Below are 20,000 nucleotides of genomic sequence, written 5' to 3' on the forward strand. Positions count from 1 at the left end.
CTCTCTAGTCGTCGTCGCAAAGTACAGCAACGACGCAGCTCAACAAGGCCGAACCGAAAGCATATAATGGCGCCTCTGGCAGCCACTATACGGTCCATGTATGACCTTGGAGCACACCTTACAGCCTGCTGGAATCAGCTGTATGCTGGTTTTTGCTCAGTGATGGAGGAAAACCGAAGAACCCGGAGAAAACCCTCGAAGCAGAGAAGAGAACCAACACAAATTCAACCCACTTATGGCGTCAGGTCCGGGAATCGAACCTGGGCCAAAATGCTGAGGCGCATGCATGAGGTTGTAGAGCCCGCAGACCAGCGGTACTCATTGTTCATTTAGGACTAACATAAACGACCGATCTTACCAGTGAGTTCTAGTAGCTTAAACAACCGAGACCAGGGGCCCGTTTCTCGAAAGTTCCGAAACTTTACGGGACTTTGTCGGGTGACACAATGGGCCATTTCCGAGTTGCGTTAACTCTTCGGAGACTCTTTTGATGTTTTTAGACGGATACTCAGAAGTGCGTAATACGTGTTGGTGTGTGTGTGCGTGTGCGTGTGCGTGTGCGTGTGGCTGTGCGTGAGTATGCAGGGACTACTTAAGTTATTCTGGCTACTCTGTATTATAGATCTGTATTGTTAAGTAAGTATTGTATAGTAGCAATGTAATCATGTATTGATATGCTTTATATGTAAGTAATGTAAATCAGTGATGTAAAATTAAAAAAAAAAAAGACTATTGTAAGGGAAATGAGTTTGATTTGCATAAGAATACGCAACTCATTTCCATTTGAATGGTTGTGCACCAGGACTCGCTTTGAAACTCAAGCATGCAGCAACTCGGAAATGGGCTATTCCCTTTGTATCTCAAGAACGGAGAGGATTTAAGTCTTCAAACTTCACAGTCGTTTTTGTTACCTTGAAAACACAAAGAGCTTACGGCGAATATTGAGAATACTCTGGCCAAACAAGATCTCAAACGAAGAGCTGCTGAGGAGATGCGAACAAGAAGGCGTGGCAAACATACTGATGAAGCGAAGATGGAGGTGGATTAGGCATGTCCTTAGAAGGGATAAAGATGACAATGCTAGAATTGCGCTATACTGGACCCCGGAGGGGAAGAGAAAGCGAGGAAGGCCAAAAATCACCTGGCGAAGGACTGTTATGGAAGAATTAAGAGCAAAAAGGTAGACAAGGGATTCAATCGGGAGAAGGGCTCAGGATAGACAAGAATGGAGGTCTTTTGTTGCTGCCCTACATGCGACAGGGCATCATGGGCAGTAAGTAAGTAAGTAAGTAAGTAAGTAAGAAAACATGTTAAAAGATCGGCTTTCCAAAACAAGTGGTTGGCAGTTTCACAAATGGTTCTTCGGGACGTTCGAGAAACGGACCGCTTGGGCCCGTTTCTCGAAAGTCCCGAAACTTTTCGGGGCATTTTCGGGTGTCACAGTTCCTTTTGTATCTCAAGAACGGAGAGCATTTAAGTCGTCAAACTACACAGACATATTTCTTTTAGTTACCTTGAAAACATGTTAAAAGATCGCCTTTCCAAAGCAAGCGGTTGGCAGTTTCACAAATGGCTTTTGGGGCCAGAAAAGTTTTCGGGACTTTCGAGAAACGGGTCCCAGGCCCCTGTTGTTCAAAGGCGCGATACCTTGTCACTAACCGCCAGTTTCAGTATTTGCTCACTCTAAGCGCACAAGAGCAAGGATGTGTACAAAAACCTCGACCAACGTTGAAGGTGTTTATTTGTTGTACTCGCTCGAAATAGCGACTTACACACTGGATTAAGTTGTCCTGGGGCCAGGGGCCCGTTTCTCGAAAGTCCCGAAAACTTTTCGGGCCCAGATAGCCATTTGTGAACCTGTCAACTGCTTGTTTTGGAACGCCGATCTTTGAACATGTTTTCAAGGTAGCTAAAAGCAAACTGACTGTGAAATTTGACGACTTAAATTCTCTCTGTTCTTGAGATACAGAGGGAATTGTGACACCCGAAAATGGCCCGTAAAGTTTCGGGACTTTCGAGAAACGGGCCTCAGATCTTTGAATCATGCTTTGAGCCCCTCAGGGTCGTGACTATCCTGCGCATGTTTAAGGTTTCATTTCTCAATACCTTACCTTATGCATTTTTTTTTTGTTTGTTTGTTCACATTTACACAGAGATCTTCTGAATTCAAAGGAGAGATCATGGCAATGCAAACACGCTTGTTAACTAATTGAATCAAAGTCTGCGTTACCAGAAGTGAACTGTTGAGTTTTGCATACATTCACGCGCCAAAGTCAACGTGCTTTACAAAAATAACGCAGCCGGCTCCCGGTTTTCCGATTAAAACGTCATTACGTCATAACAAAAGTCCGACGCAGACCTGACTTGACAAGCATCCGCTAACCTTCTTTTGAGTTTAATCAATGCGCATTTGGAACAGATGATTTGAGATGTATAGATACTGCATCCATCGGTCTCACTTTCATCCATAGCATAGTTAATCGATGAACTGGTTATGAAACCTCAGAACTTTCAAAGGCGAGAACAATGTTGTTGCAATCGATGTTGAATTGACTGTGACCCTGCACGATCTTTTGTTTTCGCTTCGCACGGGTTCTCTTCTTGAAAAAACGGGTGTGTTTTGTGCAAGGTCAAGGCCAAAAATACGGACTAAAACATGAAACAAAGGAAATTGTCCAGTTTCATAACCATCTCCATCCATTAACTATGTTAATGAAACGCTTTTAATCTTGACCAATCTTATTTTTTACCAAAATTGCTTGTAATCTCGCAATTTGATTGGCTAATTTGTCGTTGTCGATGAGAGTCTAGACAACGCTGCTCGCGTCAATTTGTCGCGCAATGTAATAGCCAATCAGGAATGCTCATTTGGGAAATAAACTAATCATATTGCGCGAAAGTTATTGACAACGCTTGCTCTTTTTTGTGTCATTACTTTGGTCACGCTCTGAAATTTATCAACACATTCTTTGGCATTGAATATTGTGGTAAAAAACAAATCGAAAGTGGTTTAGCGTTGTCTGTACTCTTATCGACAACCAGATGCGCCTCGTGAGTCCACAACATTTTGACCAGTGTAATGACGAATATCGTTGTCGATAAAAGTACAGACAACGCTGAACCACTTTCGATTTGTTAATTGTTCTTACTCTATTGCGTGCGTTTTAGCTAGTACAAATGGAACACAAAACAACAGTCATGAAAAAAACCTCTGTTTCCACTAGATTCCTGACTCGTGCCTTCACTTTATCTTAAGACCTTAGGGAAGATACTAGTTTCATTTACCATTTACAACCATGATGAAAAAAAGTAGTTTCAGTCTCACATGTTTGTAAAGATATTAGACCACATTTCTTGTGCCCTTCGATTTTGAACACATCGAAAAGCTGTTTTACAACTGCTCGTAGACAAACTAAAACTTTTGCGCTTGATGCATTGCATCGATCTGACTCGGAATTAGCACGGGATGCCCTACTTTCTCATTCGTTTGGAAAGACATAACATTTCATATTTTATTTACACCATCTCAATTTTTTCCTTTGCAGGACAAAAGAAACGCTATGAACAATAGAGCAAGGGGACTTCGACGATAAAGGAATACTTCCTAACTGGAAACAAAGATCTTCTCTGCGTAAAATCTATAAACACTATCACTATAAGAATGACTTTTTTTTTGCTTTTTAAAATTCTACAGATACAAGAGTCGCCATGTCCCCTGAGTTTTGTACAACGACAACAACGAACGAAAATCTCTATTTGTATCACTTACAAACTAAAGTAAATTTAGCACTTTACGAACTTCAATATTGCAGGGTAAGAGCCCAACTTTTAAAGTGGATTCAGATACGCTCCATTATACTTGTATGGATTGTGTAACCAACCTCTTTCTCCTTGCCGAGATAATTCAGTGTTGCTTGTAATATCAAAAACAACGACAATTTATCAACGTTTTTTCAATAGGCCAATTTCGATATATTAAAATTCAGTCCTAAACAAAAGACATCATCTCGAGGCTCTGGGGAATAAATATAAGGTTTGTATGAGTCCATTCCCCAGAGCCTCGAGATGATGTCTTTTGTGTAGGACTGAGTATTAATATATCGAAATTGGTCTATTCGGGTCTGTTACCCGTTCAGTTATAAAGATAGGCTTTTCCTATTCCAATCAGCGATTCTCAATTTCTCTTGGCTTGCATGCCTTCTAAATTGGGCTGCAGCTCAAGACCAGATGTGATTAGATGTAGTCGTAACGATTGACATGATGATTCTGGCCTCAAGGATTCCCAAGAACAACAGAGACACAGAAGACTACTTCTTTCACCTTCCAGAGGGCGCGCTGGAAGAATTTTCGGCATTTTCAGAAAGCCATTGCAGAAGTGTTTTTAATTTATTTGCCTGATTAGCTGAATCAGGACCGAGTCCAAGGACGTTGCCCACATTCAGGTTTTCTTGAAAATAATTCATGATCTGATCATCCAAGGCAAATTCTTTTGTTTGTAATCTTGACGCGGTTTCCTTGCGGAAATCGTCCAGCTGCTGGGTGATATAGCGCCCCGAGTCCAAGTGCGCTAACATGATCTCTAATCCGAGGTCCACCTCAGGATGTGCCCAATCGTGTAAAATTTCATCTGGGGTCATTTCCATGTACCTGACCAAGGGCACGACATAGGGTAGGCACACTCCTGGAAAAGGGCTGGGAGCTCCGGAGCTTAGCAGAGTGGCCAATGGTTTGAGGGTGCTATGATAGAGAATTGCTATTGAGGAGCACTGGTGATGAAGACAGGACCACGTGTGATGAAGTCGCGTTACCTAACAAGAAGAAAATGCTTAAAGTTAGAACGACTGACCTGTTTAAAACCGATCCGAAACAATTTTCATCAGCAATTTCCTCAGGTTTATCTAAATCCCCAGTTATTTCGCTCGCACATTGGACCACCACGCGGGGAAAAAAAATGCGTCAAGCCTAGAGCTCATGACAAGGAGCCAACAAATCCCCTGAAGGATCGTCCATTGATAGCTGTGCATATGACGTCACGGCGGCCATATTGGTCTACAGAACAATGCAGTAAAATGTCTTTTGGGAATTTGACTCTACTGTTTTTTTTTGCAAAACTTGCAGGGCCATTTTCTATAGTTTTGTACAACAACATGGCCGTCTGATCACCTGGATGCAAGCCAAGAATAGCGAGATTTCGCATTCCGTCTACGCAAACGTCAGACTGAAATTTTCGTTTAGCCGTTTCTTTTCTGATCCCCACAGATATCGAGCAACTTCTCCAAAAAAGAGAGTCAACGGTTAGAATAAGAGAATTTTAATGTTTTCATGACAAGCAGAAGCCTGCCGTTTGTGGCATCACGTGAACGCGACACTACATCTCTCCTATAACAAAGGGCAGCTTCTCCGCACGAAGTACTGGGCCTTCGTTCTCGTTACGTAGGCAGTAAAGAATGAAGACATGAATCTAAATATATCCAGACAATGGTCAAGATAAGTTTTAGAGGAGAATATGAACGCTTTAAGCTGGGGTCTGTACCACTGGGTCTTTACGCTGACAGGTAATGTCTTTAGTTTTGTCAGGGTTTGGACCTCAGAACAGTCTCTTCTCTGGAACACTGCCAGGTTTAAAAGAACGATCACTCAAAGTGGGGTTACGAGTTATAAGCTTAGCAGGGTAGAAGAGAGATGACCTTCTGTTGTCGTCTAGCTAATTTACGAGACATGCTTCATATGACCCTAGTCATGTTGTAGCTCAAGACACAAAGGCAACTCACTTGTATGTTGGCCAGGCCTTCCATAACCGCCATAAACGAGACAAGGTTTCCAAGCTTATCGCTCAACACATCTGCAAGTTGTATGAATTTACTTAAGACCTTTCTTCTGGCTTGTAGGTCACCCGCTGCCACAACTAATGTTGCTACCCAGCAGGAAACATTGGAAAATCTGTTGAGTGAAGACAAGAGGTTAATGCAAACGTATAATTCATTACATCCATGACCAAAGATACGCAGCTTTAAAAAAGCAACTCCACAGAGGCGAATAGGAGGCCCTAAGCGAGTAACATCTTGTCATACGACCACCCTTTTCAAAGCAATCATGTGAGGCCTTTGCGATCACGTATCCTGTATCCTAAAGACAAATACACATCCATCTTATTATCACATGGCCCGTACGGCTCCGCGCTTTCATTGTAAAACTACTGGGAAAATCCCCGTATGAGCGCCGTACGTATTCAAGTGAGCAGGGCCGGAAAAAGCCGTAAGGTCCTGCTAGCAACACGCACTATTCCGTGCGATGCAATTTTAGAGGATTTTGTCGCTTTTAAACATCCAAGTTATTTAGAAACAAATGCAAACAACACATCAGTTGCATTTTCTATGCAAATCTTTGTCACTTCTTTTGTCCAAACTTCATCTTCTGAGTGTTCGTGAATAGTATAAAGAGCCCATATGATAAAATGCCTATTGACTGAGTTTAGGTCGAGTTTATTGACTGAGTGGGAGCGCCGGACAGGAAAATATTTGGCCCTCGGTTATGGCGTTCGGTCCATACGCCATGACCTCGAGCCAAATATTTTCCCGTCCGGCCCTCCCACTCAGTCAACTAGTACATGTTACTATGCCGACCCGTTCTTTCCGTCCCAACCAAACGGTGGTCGAATCAGTTGACGGCGTTCAAATGTCACCTTTCCCGCAGGTGTCACGACACTGTTCTACATTTTCGTAGAGGCTTTGCAGTTGAGAGCTAGAAGTGTCTTGGGACAAAAACAGTAGTAAATTCTTCATTGTTCATTGACAGATTCGTTTGATCACTGCGATGTGTATTCCTTGTTATTGCAACCGGGTCCCATAGTGTGAGTACCTTCCTTGTGAAGAGCGCTGTTACGTAATCATGTATTATGCTATGAAATAGGAAAAAAAAACAGGAAAAAACCCTTTCTGGTCTGGATGGATGCAAGGCACGTATCTGACCACTAACATTTGAGAAGTGCACTTTTCTCCCGACTTTCCGTGAAGAAGTCATGATATGGACTAAAAAGTAGACTGAAATTTTGCTAACCTTTCTAGTAACTGGGCTCGTATTTCTCTTCCTTGAGGAAGCGTGAGAATTTCTAGTCCCTTAGCTCCTCCAGTGCCATCCTCAATGCTCCAAGATTGACGTTGAGGCTCCTTGCCCCAAAGTGACACTAGATCCACGTGTGTCAAGTGGCGAGCAAGGCTAAGACAGTCGGTCTCCAAAAATGGCGCAAGTAGTTTTTCACCGATTTTCTTCATTACGTTTAAAAAGATTCCTTTTTTATCCAAAGGCTTTGCCAATTCCTGCTCCGCGAGATTGGGTCTGTCTTCCTCCTTCATTTTATCTGAGGATATCACTTTTGATGAAGGGCTGTCATATGCCTCTAGCAAAGCAGACGAAGTTTGTTCAGATCGTGATCTAGAAAGCGACGGACGATTCGGTTTCTTGGGTGGAGAGGTGCGCATAGAACCTGATTCTGCAAGTGGTGGTGGCGAAGCCAAACTGGGAGCACTTGATCTTGATATCATCTTGGGTTTTGCTGTAGATGTGTCGGTCTCTGTAACGGATTTGTAATTGTTATGCACATTGTTCTTGTTACCTATCGGACTGTTGTACAAGCATTCCATACTGGCTCTGGGCTTGTCGTATAAATCCTCTTGGTCTTCCAAGCTGTGCTGGCTGCCTGTGCTTGGAGGCCTGTCATAAACAGCGTGACACTCTGTCTTCTCTAAAGATGGCTCAAAGTAAAAACTTCCTCCGTTTTGACTTTGATTCGGTTTGTCGTAGTAACTTTCGTCGCCTTCATTATGAAGCATTTTTTCTTCGTTCGTGTTTTGAGAAGAACTTTGCGAATTTTCAGAGGATTCGCTTGGCTTATCGTAATGGCTGTCTGAATTTAAGTTTTGGTCCGGCTTTTCGTACACGTGGTATACATCTTCTGAATTCTCCACATCAGTATCGGCTTCGTTTTCTCCAGGTGGTCTTTCGTATATCGTATCAGAGTTGTTTTTTGATTTATCAAATGATCTATCAAGAAAAGCTTGAGGAATTTTCTCTCTTTGCTTTGGCTGAATTGTCCATTTCAACTCATCACACTTCACAATACCATTGACCGTATGAGAGTCCAAAACACCATTTTGTTTTAGTCCTCCATTTGCAATAACGAGGTGTAGCCCAGGATCGCTATTCTTTCTTGCGTATTTATCCAATTTTTTTTGTTGCAAGGGTCCAGTCCCAGGGGGCTTAGGGGGCAACGCGTTTGCCGGGCTTTTGTTGGTGACGTACCTATTTTTAACATCGTCAGTGGACAGAAGCGTTGCGTCACGACTGACAGCATGAGTAATAATCACAGAAGATGTTTGAGATAATGGTTTCCTTTCCGCGACACAATGGTGGATCAGTTCAGCCACTGAGTCAAAACTTTCGTTTGAATCCTCAGTTCTGTATTTAATTCTTGTGCCTTTGGACGAGTTTATTTTGTCCAGTGGCACATGGATGGGTTTTCCTTTGTGCCGAACCACAATAAAGTAGCTTCCGGGTTTAGCTGGATCTTCGCGCACCAAAAAGTGCCCGTCACGTCGCAAATAACGTTCAGCAAAGTCTGCCGTTATCTTGCCATGAAACCAAGTTTGCTTCTCTAAGGGCAGATTGTTGAACGAATCAAGGTCCCCCTTTCCTTTCTTCTTCTTTCTTTTCAAAAGGTCCGCTAACCTGTGAAACAAATCAAACCAGATCTATGTGAGACCTCAAACATCGAAGTTTTTTTTCTTACGGTTGCCCTTTAATTTCCTTTTGATTAAGATGTTACTATTAATTTTCTCTATTCTAAAGACAATGTCATTTGCATTTCAGTGAACTATTTGTGCTCGAATAGGTAACTTTCTATAAATTCACTGTTAATGTTATTATAACCTGCTATATATTGTTTATCCAAGGACAAAATAGTTGTTTGCCGGTTATTTCCTCCTGGCTTCTGCCCAAAAACAAGACAAATGAAGTTGATATTTAATGCCCTATCTTCCCAAAACCTAAACCAAAGGAATATTGTCTCACAATGTTCATCCGGACGTAAAAACATGTTCTTTTTTTCTTGTCAACAATCTATCATTTTACTCTTAAGTAAACAAGACCTGTGATCTATTAAACAACTTAGCACAGTGTGGGGCTTCTAACTACACTAACTGGGAGATAGACTGTGTAACAACTTAACACCTCACTCAAGAATAATTACTTAACCTTATCGAGGAGATATAATTGCTTTACCAAACTGAAAGAAAGGATAAAACAATCACTACCTTCTGAATGGCATGGGTGAACGCGACCTTGCTTTGGACTCCTGCCCCAGTTTTTGTTCAAGCTTCACTCTGGCTGGCAGTGTCATACTGCGACTTCTAAATTTCTGAGATGACGATGACATGGTGGTTACTCCTTTTCACTGCCGGCCGTCAAGTAGTCTCTCTTGTGAACCTGTGAACTGGTTTAGAAACAGAATGAATAAACGTGTCCCTGCGTTGGGTCGAACCACACTGATAATTGTCAATGAATTATAATTCCTTTTTTTTTTTAAAACAGACGCGTGATGTGAATTTCAAGTCCAAATGTTAGCATCGATCTCATGTCTATTTCTGCCCCATTTCCTCACGAAAAACGGAAAATGTAGTCCCTTAACGCAGACCTTTGTACGCGGTTCACCTATGACGTTCAAGATCTCTTCTTTGTTTAAGTGTTCAGGAAAACAAACGAATTCCGGTTGAAACCAAAAAAACTATCGTTGCTAAACGAGACTAGATTAATGTACATTTGGAGGTTCCTAGTAGAACATTTGGTGGACATTCCTCACATTTATGCTTCAAAACGTCGATGACATCTTTGGTTACCAAAACCATTTACCTCTAAAGCTGTCGGAATCTTTTTCAATCTGCAGATAATCGTGATACTTCTTTTCTTAAATTTCCTCTCAAAAAAAATAAGATTAAAACAATGTCGAGCAGTAGACAGATTAATTATTACTGTGCCACGAGCTTAAAAAAATTACCAAAAATCATTGTCTTAACTTGAAAAGTTCAGCTCACAAAGTTCCGAACTGCCAAATACAATTTCCATCCCGATTTAAAATCTATCCCGTAATGAAGTTGCAAGAGTATCTAAGAGTTATTCAGTTTCAACTTTCATCCTCAATCATCCGGCGTTTAGCAACTTGAAACATCTTGATAGTCCATGTTTTTGCTTGACAAGGCTTTCAAGCTAAAAAATCTGAAAATGGTAATACGTAAGGAATCCAAAGCCTGTGACAGCCGGTAGATGCTAATTGTATATCACAGGCGTTTCTAGACTAGAAAACCTTTTAAAAGAGGTTTCTTATATTAATCCTATCTAATTTTTGCCTTTTGGTAATTCTCATAGATTATATTGCCGTGCCGATTCAACAGACACAGCACTGTGTTCAATGTCATTTACGGCGGTTTATATCACAACCTTCGTTTATTAATGAACAGTCTGGAATGGGGGTTGTTCTCAGTCCACATGCAGAGAGTTAAGCAACCTGCCATCTAACGAATCATTTAGGAATAAACATTCTGCTTGCAGGCAAACAAGTTCTTTAAGCGTCACCGATCCGGAACCAAGTTCTGACACAAACCGGCATTGGAGTCTTAAATGAAGTCAACGCTTTCAGCTTACACAAATAACGATCACTGACATTGAGCTGGTTTGTAAATCGATCACTCGGTAAAGAAAACAGTCTTTCCACTGCAGAAGCCTATTTAATTCCCCATTCAATGGAAAAAAACATGACTAATTTCTCGGGCGTTTCACTCCCTTCCGAATGATCTTAAAACTACACGGATCGCTAATCTAGCATGAAGGAAACGTGACGCTATTTCTGCGAATTTCGCTAGTTCATGAAAACTGCCAAGATTTAGCTCGAGCCAGAGAGTGGAGGGGAACTAACTCTGCTCGAGCTTACACGGACACCGCAATGAAAGTGCTAAAAACAAAAACAGTGCTCCACCTTTCACATACATTGAATAAACTTAGTGAAGCGCAGCTTGGTGAGCAGGAACATTCCGTCTGAAGGTTCGTAATTATTATTTTTTAAATGGTCCCAGGTTTAGCTTAACATCTAAGGATATCAACTGAATCTCGCTCAATTTTACCGACTTTCCGATGAGTTAAAATATTTTCCAAAGTGAATCATAGTGCCGATTTACCGGAAGTGACTAGCCACAAATGGTTTTTAGGTCTTTTCATTTGCTAATGATTCCCAAACAATCGACCATCGAACCAGACCGCAAAATACTCTCTGAAGTCAAAGAATTCTACAGTTGTAAATCAGGCCAACATTTTGCCCTGCCCTCGTCTCTTATTACCTCTTTTCATAAGAAGAATTTCGATCGCATTAACCATGTCATTCAACAATGCATGCTTCTGTGTGCAGGCGTCAATGTAACTGTCATACCTTCCCTGCGGATTGGCGTTACTATTTACTAACCAAGAGCAGGCCTAAAAAACTAATCAGTGATAATGATTTATGTCTTGCGCGCAATTTACATCTAAATTCAGCAACATAACAAGCCGCCACGCCACTTCAACACTTCTTCGACCATATCTTAAAAACTTGATCACCCAAATTTTCGTAAGCACGACATCAGATGGAAACTTCGAGCAGTTGCACAATTATTCCGGGGATTGTGCCTCGTTCAAGTTATGAATAATGTGCAGTGAATAGTACCTCTAAAACAATGATTGCTTTACAGAATAACACATTAGTTGGGAAACCATTCAAGTAGATAATCAGCGATAAACTCGTCGTTGCATATATTGAACGTCGTAGAAATCGTCATTCGAAATGCCATAGAAATGAATGTACAAAAATCACAAACAAAAGCGGAAAGCCAGAGTAGAAAAGCTAATTTTCCCGGAAAGAACGACTGCTTGGGTGCTTTAATATTGCCAACCATTTAGGAATGAATTGAAAATAGTAGACTTGTCAAGGTTCATGCAGCCGCAGTGATCCGGCATTTGACGACCAAGAATTAAAAGACACGCTTTCCGAAATACCTGTTCTTGCGTGTTCGAACTGTTGACAGATAATAACGAAGAGTCAGAAGAGATTAAATAAGCAGTATCGTGCTACTTGCGAGGAGCAACACAAACAGCCATCAGCCAAGACTTTTAACTATTAACCATCATTTACTGTCACGACAACCACGTAGATTGTTTGTTGACGTAAAGAGAATCATTATTCATTTTTTGACTCCTGTGCGTTTCACTGTCCGCTAAAGAGAAATGTTGAAGAGTATTTCTCACCTTATTCAATCACCCAACATCACAGGACTCGTCGATCAGTCTTGTCGCCAGCTGTAACAGACAGTACAAAGCTCCAGTGACCTTGCAAAGAATTACCGAAGATAATAATAGAACAATGCCTATTGGTGCAATACAGCGAGACTTTGTCAATCACTTGGATGTCGTCAACAAGGGGATGTGATGTAACCTTTGGGCTAGTCTCAAATCCCCCGCAAAATTACCCTGCGAGCAGAGTCTCTTTCGATCTTCCTAGATAAGTCGGGAAGAGGAAAGTAGACTCTGCTCGCAGCCTCCACATTTTTTGATTTGCCGCTCATCCAAAGAATTGGATGAGTCAGTCCAGTTTCGACTTGTCAAACCTGTTTTTTTAATTTTTGCGCATGATCAATCGCCACGCGTCATCAATATTTTGAAATTTACGACAGCGTGGCAATTTTAACTGTTAGTATTCCCATGAGTTTTTCCTATGTGTGTCGGTTACGGAAACTTGTGTGACAGAAACCTATCAATTTTTCAGTAAAAAAATGAAATGGCATTTTAAGAGTATGGACTATCTTGAGTTTCCAATGAAATGATTCCTTGATTGTCGTGTGTTTGCCAGAGTTGTTGGAAAATATCCCGACTGTTTGTTTTCGTTTTTTGCTTTTGTGGCTACAGGTCAATTTAAATTTTTAACGCATGCTCAATGCGAAATGTGGAGGCTGCGAGCAGAGCCTACTTTCCTCTTCCCAAATTATCTAGGAAGATCGAAAGAGACTCTGCTCGCAGGGTACCGCAAAATGAACAGGGTGGAAGAACGCGCAGCAGACAAAACGTTTAGTTCCTTCCTTGGGGAAGTTGTGCACGCGGCCGTCCACTGCTAAGAACCTAAACAAACCGCGCAGGCTATGCCAATAGGGAATTTAAGAAACGGCTACGACTACGACATCGCCACAATACAGTAATATCATTGGTTAAAAGAGCAGTCCTCTGCATAACGACGACGTGAAATCACCAAATTTGAGGTTTTAACGACAACGTAAGCATACAAAAGGGAATCCTTCAGTCTCTATTTTAACTCTGAAATTAGGGAATTTAAAAGTTAAAATAGAGAATTTAGGGAGCTTAATATCTACGACGACGACGTCGACGAAAACGCCACGAAACATTAATATCATTGGTTAAAAGAGCATAAATAATCGTGCTGCACGTGCGGCACGGATTTTAGCTCATATTTTTGGGGTTGTCTGCGTGACGACAACGTGAGCATGCAACAGAGAATCTCTCATTCTCTATTTTCAGTATGAAACCGCTCGTACCAATTTATTTTTAGGATACTTCGCCCACATTGTGCGACGTGAACGAGATGGAATAATCGCGAAAGACTTACAATATAGCAAAGTTTTATTTTGAGGTGACGTTTTCGTCGACGTCGCCGTCGTAGATCTGAAGGTCCCTAATGAAGGATTCTCTGTTGCATGCTTACGTTGTCGTCAAAGCCTCAAATTTGGTGATTTCACGTCGTCGTCAGGCAGAGGACCGCTAAGATGCTTGCTAAAATACATGCAGCACGATTATTTATGCTCTTTTAACAAATGATATTATTGTTTTGTGGTGATGTCGTAGTCGTAGCCGTCGCCTTTTATTACCGAATGACGCGAAAGGAAAAGACAGCATACAAGAAGCGGTCATTCTCGAGCGCCTGTTCATGTCACGCTAAGTTCCCTTCTGATAGTCTGGAAAGTTTCCCTGTAATGTTGACGTTGCTAAAAAAATGCCGACGTAACCCCGGAGATCCACTGTCATGACTTTTAATCACACAAAAAATTTTTAGTTGTACACATGATTTGAGAGAAGAAAAATGACCGGTAAGATCATTTCCATTTAATGCCACAATGGACTGACTATTCATGTATAATCTAAAGCGTGTATTCAGTCCCAATTTGCTGTCGAAGCCCCTTTTCACGACGCTGAAGATTTCACGACCTTTCTACGGTTGAAATCTCGGGCTAGACTGAGTGGGTAAATGACATAAGTTAGTGATGTATTGAGCTCACACAGGAACCCAAGACTCAATTAACAGCAACTATCTGCAGTTGCGGTGAAGGAAGATAGGGCAGTTTTGTATTACATATGAGATATGTATGATCATCAAGTACAACGCACACACACATACGCACTCAATACACCGAGAAAAATGTCGTGATGATTGACTTCTGCAATTGATGCTTTTTTAATAAGGATTTATTTGAGCTTTTCCATTAACCTAAAGAAGAATACACTAGCTGAATGTTACGAAGATGAGTTATCTATATCCATTCCTGAAAACACCCTTGGGGATGTAACTGGCTTTAAGCCATTGTAAGCACGGGCTTGACAGGAATTTCCGAGAGTTCTTCTTGTTTCACTGATCGAAGCAAAGTTGACTCGCTGCACACTTCTAGAACATCGTTTCAGCATTTCTTCCAGAAAACAGGTTTATTGTCTATTCTGCTATCGAGATTATTCCAAATTATGTACTGCCAATCTTTGTCATCAGTATTATCTTTTTGTCATACCGACCACCATTTAAGCGGCTCAAGATAAAATTGAGAGGTAATTGAAAGATCGTTAACATTGTAATTCCAGCTGAAAAGCAGTAGACTCCCTTTATCTTTCAGAAAATTCTCTATAAAATGGATAGTCCATCCGTAAGCCTGAATGTTTAGCCGGGAAAGCCGATTTAGAGCACTTCCTTTCGCTTACAGTCGCATTATCTAATATGCTCCAGGGCCAATCTGTGGACATCGTCCAGCGAAGTAGGCAGTTAATGAAGGATAGTGATTAGCATTTTACAGGAGAAGCAGAACGACCCGATGGTTTGGAAAGAGCTGTTTGAGCAGGGGGCTGGGGGGATGGGGGGGGGGGGGGGACAGGGTGTGGCGTTAAGCCTGGTATCCCGAGAATCCATGTATGTGCGCAGTCCAGTGAAATCGGGACAATGTACTTGCTACCACACTACTGAACAATATCGGTTCAAAACCCGTTACCAACCCCTTGTTGACCATCTCATTCGAGAGGGCCCCGAAAAGCCAATAGTGTATTCACGATCAGCCTATTTTAGATTACTGGGCCCGATTGTTCGAAAGCCGATTATTTTATTCCAGGATTAGCGTAAACTTTTGTTTCATGTTTTCAACTTTTTGGTGAAAGTTTCTTTTTCTTATTTTTGTTTTTCAAGATTGACTTCTTCTAATGTAAAGTTTTGTCGAATATCAGCGTTGAACAGCATTTGGGAGTAGAGAAATAAACTCCTCGGTTAATTTTTAATCTGGGATTAAAGTTAATCGGCTTTTGAACAACTGGGCCCTGGTCTCTCAACAGATTAACAGGACCTGGCAGAAAAAACTTAATTGCAATGCAACTTTTTATGCCTCGGGACCGCGTTGGTTTGAAGTTACGAAGTGATTTATGGTCCCCGAAATACACCCGAAAAGTTTCGGAACTTTCGAGAAGTGGGCTCCTGGACTGCGGTTGGTGGTCCAATACCACATACCAGGAGCCAGGAGCCTAAAACTAGGAGCGAGGAGGTTATGTCACGGCATTTTACAGACCGATATATCTTTAGACTACCTTTTCCGCAAAAAACAAAGGCAGTTCCAGCTCGGTGACGTTATGGCGTCAAGTTAGTTTCTTGTGATTGGTCATCGGGCTCCCAAGGGAGTCTCATTCGCGGGAAATTCAATTTTAAAATAGATCGGTCTGTGAAATCGCCGTGACAGGGATATAGGGCTGTTGTTCTCGCTATACCAATTCAGCAGGGATCACTCAGTAAAGAAATCTAGAACAGGTTGTACAACCTCTACTCCAAAAAAGTTGAAGACAGAGTGGCCTGTGACAGGTCACGAGATTTTATGATGGAAAGCACGATAGGCGCTCGGTGATTGAGAGAAACCAAAGTCTATTAGCAGCACCATGAGCGACGGCACCTTTACCCTAATCTCAGTAGGGTTGATCATACTGCTCACCATACCAGTCTCCACAGTAACAGCTGAGGGGTCGGCATTAAGCACCACTAGAAGGGTAGAAACCTACTTGCAATACGCCATGTCGACCGCACGACCATCGTCCCTGGCTCTTATTCATACATACAAAGATTTCTTCACCCCTGACCGCGAAAGAGAGTGAGAGATCACAAGACAGCTAAAACTAGCGTTACGGTTACAGGTTCCGAACGGTTCCCCGTTGTATCTGTGTTATTTGACGACATAATTAAACCTATTTCCTTGCTTATCCTTAAACACTTCACAACTATTTCGGTGTATTCTGTTGAACGGAAGTCGTGACTGCGTTAATTTTCAAAATTTAAAAAGGTCGGGTCTAACAGGATTAATGCCTAATGTCAACGTTTTAATTTATTTTTATCTTCTCTATTCTTAGCTTAGCTGTAAGCAACAAAGGGAGAAAGATTAAGACAGCGTGGCATTGCCTCAGAAAATGATTTAGTATGAAGTAGAGGAACACTGAGCTATCAAGAAGCTGCAGGTCATGGGCTCCCTTCTTCCGCGATCTGATCTGAAGAAACACATATTCAAGCTAAGAACACCAACGGGAAGCAGCCAAACAATAATTGGCTTACTTCAAAGTGAGAATTCACTTGAATTCAAAAGCATCGAAGACAAATCATCCGCAACCAGAAGTGGGAGCGGCAATGATCTGAACCCAGAGCAACTACATCCGACAGCAAACCACTGAGTCACACCGCTGTGGATGCGGTGGAGTCCAATAGGCCTTAACTTGACTTCAGTTCTTGGATTTGGTTGAAAAAGTATTGGCAAGATACTGATAGCCTCACACTGATGGACGTGGTCCGTCTCCTTTGTTTTGGGCCGGATGTGACCGCTTAAACCGTCAAAGGTTTTGTCCTTTTTCCCGTTTGTCCTTTTCCCAAGAGAAGCATATCTCATAAGCATAGCGAACACTCTTGAACCTTTAGGTCTTAACAAGAAAGATGAAATGTAATCCACCTTTTCCCTTATATTTCTTTACCATTGTATAATTTCAATAATCATTTCTCATTATTATTATTATCATTATCATTATCATTATCATTATCATTATCATTATCATTATCATTATGATTATTATTATTATAATTGTATCGTATCCGTTAAGTCCGTTAAAATCTTTATCTTTAGGCCTGTATCAAATCACACGCCATAACGTCTTTGTTAACCGAAGTCATTGCTTGTAAAACCCTGATGATGAAAGACGGTGCCTTTCGCAATACTGCCTTTTTTCAATATATTCCTTCACCGTTATATCATCCTTGCTCTTTTGAGCTTTTTTCCGTTGGACTATTCAATTATTTTCACATACCCCAGAGACACCATCAAAGGGAAGACATGTACAACCTGTGATGTCAGGTTTGACAGGGTCAAGATAGAGTTCGGAAAAACAGGCGAACACATCAAATATATTCAAAAAACAAGAAAAACTGCGAAGTGCAAATGACTAGTAAAAAGTTCTAAAAGTTCGCGAAGAAAATGCTCCAATGTTTAAGATAAACCAGACGTTTCGAGGGTGCTCCGCCTTCTTCATTTGTTTCAAAAGTAACTGAAGGCGCACGCGTCATAACGTTCAAACAGAGCAGTTTTCAAAAGACTGTCAAAAGTTACGCGATGGCAATTGCTGCGCTTAGTGATTGGTTTAAAAATCTGGTTTTCAATTGAGAGTCGAAAGCAATTAGTGAATTGCTTTGGTTTTGCATTACTTCACTCAGTGATTGGTTCAAAGTTTTCGCGCCATTTTTTCAACCAATCAGAAGTGAAACCAAAAGCAATCGTGGCTTGCGCGTGCTCATTTTCCCGCGCTTTGTGTCGGCTACGTGTAATTACTTCGAGTTTTGATTGGTTTACTGGATCGTCTCCTTCCTTTTTGATTGGCCAAAGTAATTACTTTGGTTTAATTTGGTTTTAGTTTTACGACATTCGATTGAAAGTCGCTCTATCAACCAATGAAAAGGAAAACCAATCGCGACTTGCACACGCCATTTTTCCCGCACTTTGAGCACGTAAGTTACATGACCGATTGATTGATTAGATTGGTTTATTGCACTGATTGTACTTGCTGTGCTTGGTATATTTTGGTATATGTTTTACGACTCTCAATTGAAAACCGCTCTAAAAACAAAAACAAATTTGTAACGTCACAACGCGCGCTTCATTGCTGACTTTAAGAGTTTCAAAGAAAATTGAAGGCAGTGTTTAAACGCCTGGGTGCAGAGTCCCATGCTTAAATACCTGGTTATCTCAAAACGTCTGTCTAAAGCACTGCTGAACCCGTAGTGGATAACAGAGACTAACATGTCCTTGTCAGCAGTGTGCCCCGACGATGGAAAATGACTGCCTACGGGCGAGAAATAGTGCATGTACGGGCTGAAAATAAAAGACAGTCGGTGGACAATAGGCTGAATTGGGATTTGTGCTACAATTTAAGGTCCAAGGTCAAGACAGAGCGTGTGGTTAGAAAGGCATTTTTACTATCAAGACACTTCGCTCTGACGAAGGCACTTCGAGAAAATTCGTTCGAAACGTAAGCTCACAAATATTTCTTACAAAGGTTAATTTAACTAACTGAGTTTATCAACTCCTTTGATAATACCAAATGTAACGAGACACTGTTAACGCAATAAGATGATTTGCCAGTGTTGATCAGGTCTAAAAAGTTCTTTTAACTTTAATCGCATTACTGGAAACATGATGACGAGAATACCCCCCATCCCCCGTGCAACACAAGATGACCGGGTTTTCACCTCTGAAGATGATGGCAGTCTGAATGAGAACGGGCTGTCTTATGTATAAGATCAAATTTGAATTTCAAAAGAAAATCACTCAGTTGGAAAATTGTAGCACCCACTTAAAAACCACAACTGCAAACCACAAAAGAAAGCCATGCCACCACTTAGACTGTTGGCGTCGCTGAGGTAATAACTCGATTTGCACCTATTAGTACATATAATACTATATAGGAAGGTCACCCATCGAACAAAATTAAAAAGGTCTGTAAGTTTCCTGTAATGGACAAAGACAGTTTAGAGGAATTTGGTCTGATTTTGAACGCTGAAATGAATGTCATGCCCCTTCTACAGTGATCAGAAGTTTACATTCTCTTTTTGAAACTTAATGTTGAACGAATTGCCCAAACAATTTCAAAAATAACCCTTCCGAAGACGTAAGGGGTTAGTTTTTCTCGGATGAGGATCTTTTGGGTGCTCTTTCAATCAAGAAATTGCACGTAACTTTTTGGCAGCATAGAATCTGATCTTTATATACGATCTCGTTTGGTTCTCCTGATTGGCTTGCAACCTGCTAAAAATCGCCTATCGAACCTCTTGCGGCTTAAATAATTGATGATTTATTTATTAACTTTGCTAGTCAAGCTGGCAGAGCGCCACAACAGCTTTGCGCCAATTACTGTGGCCACTTTAATTACCCTCCCAACCGTGATACACAACAGAAGACAGACCACGACACCGGGAACTACGTCCCCTACTCTTATCGACAAGTGTGTGGGTTCTTTTACCTCCCACAGGATTATAAACATTGAAGGGTTGTGAGACGGGACCTACGGCTTATCGCCCTTGAAAGTCTAACCATTTGCAGATGTAGTTAGAAAGGCATCACCTTCTCCTCAGTTATTTGAAGACCCTGAGTGTTGTT

The 20,000-nt window shown here is 41.4% G+C and overlaps 3 protein-coding genes across 3 annotated transcripts in view; 2 read left to right on the top strand and 1 right to left on the bottom strand.

The window, feature by feature from the left end:
* The window catches only part of LOC138026078 (serine/threonine-protein kinase Pink1, mitochondrial-like), a 110,594-nt gene that overhangs the window by 48,525 nt on the left and 42,069 nt on the right, over window positions 1-20,000 (top strand). The gene's annotated exons all lie outside the window — the stretch shown is intronic.
* Window positions 3,197-12,638, bottom strand: LOC138026070 (breast cancer anti-estrogen resistance protein 3 homolog). The gene is made up of 5 exons (XM_068873261.1): window positions 12,322-12,638; window positions 9,309-9,487; window positions 7,057-8,724; window positions 5,772-5,940; window positions 3,197-4,808 (listed from the first exon to the last, which is right to left on the bottom strand). Exons 2-5 carry the CDS (start codon window positions 9,428-9,430, stop codon window positions 4,317-4,319), a joined length of 2,451 nt encoding a protein of 816 aa, XP_068729362.1. The 5' UTR covers window positions 9,431-9,487; window positions 12,322-12,638; the 3' UTR covers window positions 3,197-4,316.
* The window catches only part of LOC138026119 (uncharacterized), a 20,265-nt gene continuing 9,761 nt past the window's right edge, over window positions 9,497-20,000 (top strand). Inside the window, exons 1-2 of the mRNA XM_068873332.1 lie at window positions 9,497-11,088; window positions 16,720-18,352. Of these exons, the coding sequence (XP_068729433.1) occupies window positions 18,296-18,352 (57 nt within the window). The 5' untranslated portion in view covers window positions 9,497-11,088; window positions 16,720-18,295. The remainder of the gene's footprint in view (window positions 11,089-16,719; window positions 18,353-20,000) is intronic.

Source organism: Montipora capricornis, chromosome 2 (assembly GCF_036669925.1).
Source record: "Montipora capricornis isolate CH-2021 chromosome 2, ASM3666992v2, whole genome shotgun sequence".
Lineage (NCBI taxonomy): Eukaryota > Metazoa > Cnidaria > Anthozoa > Scleractinia > Acroporidae > Montipora > Montipora capricornis.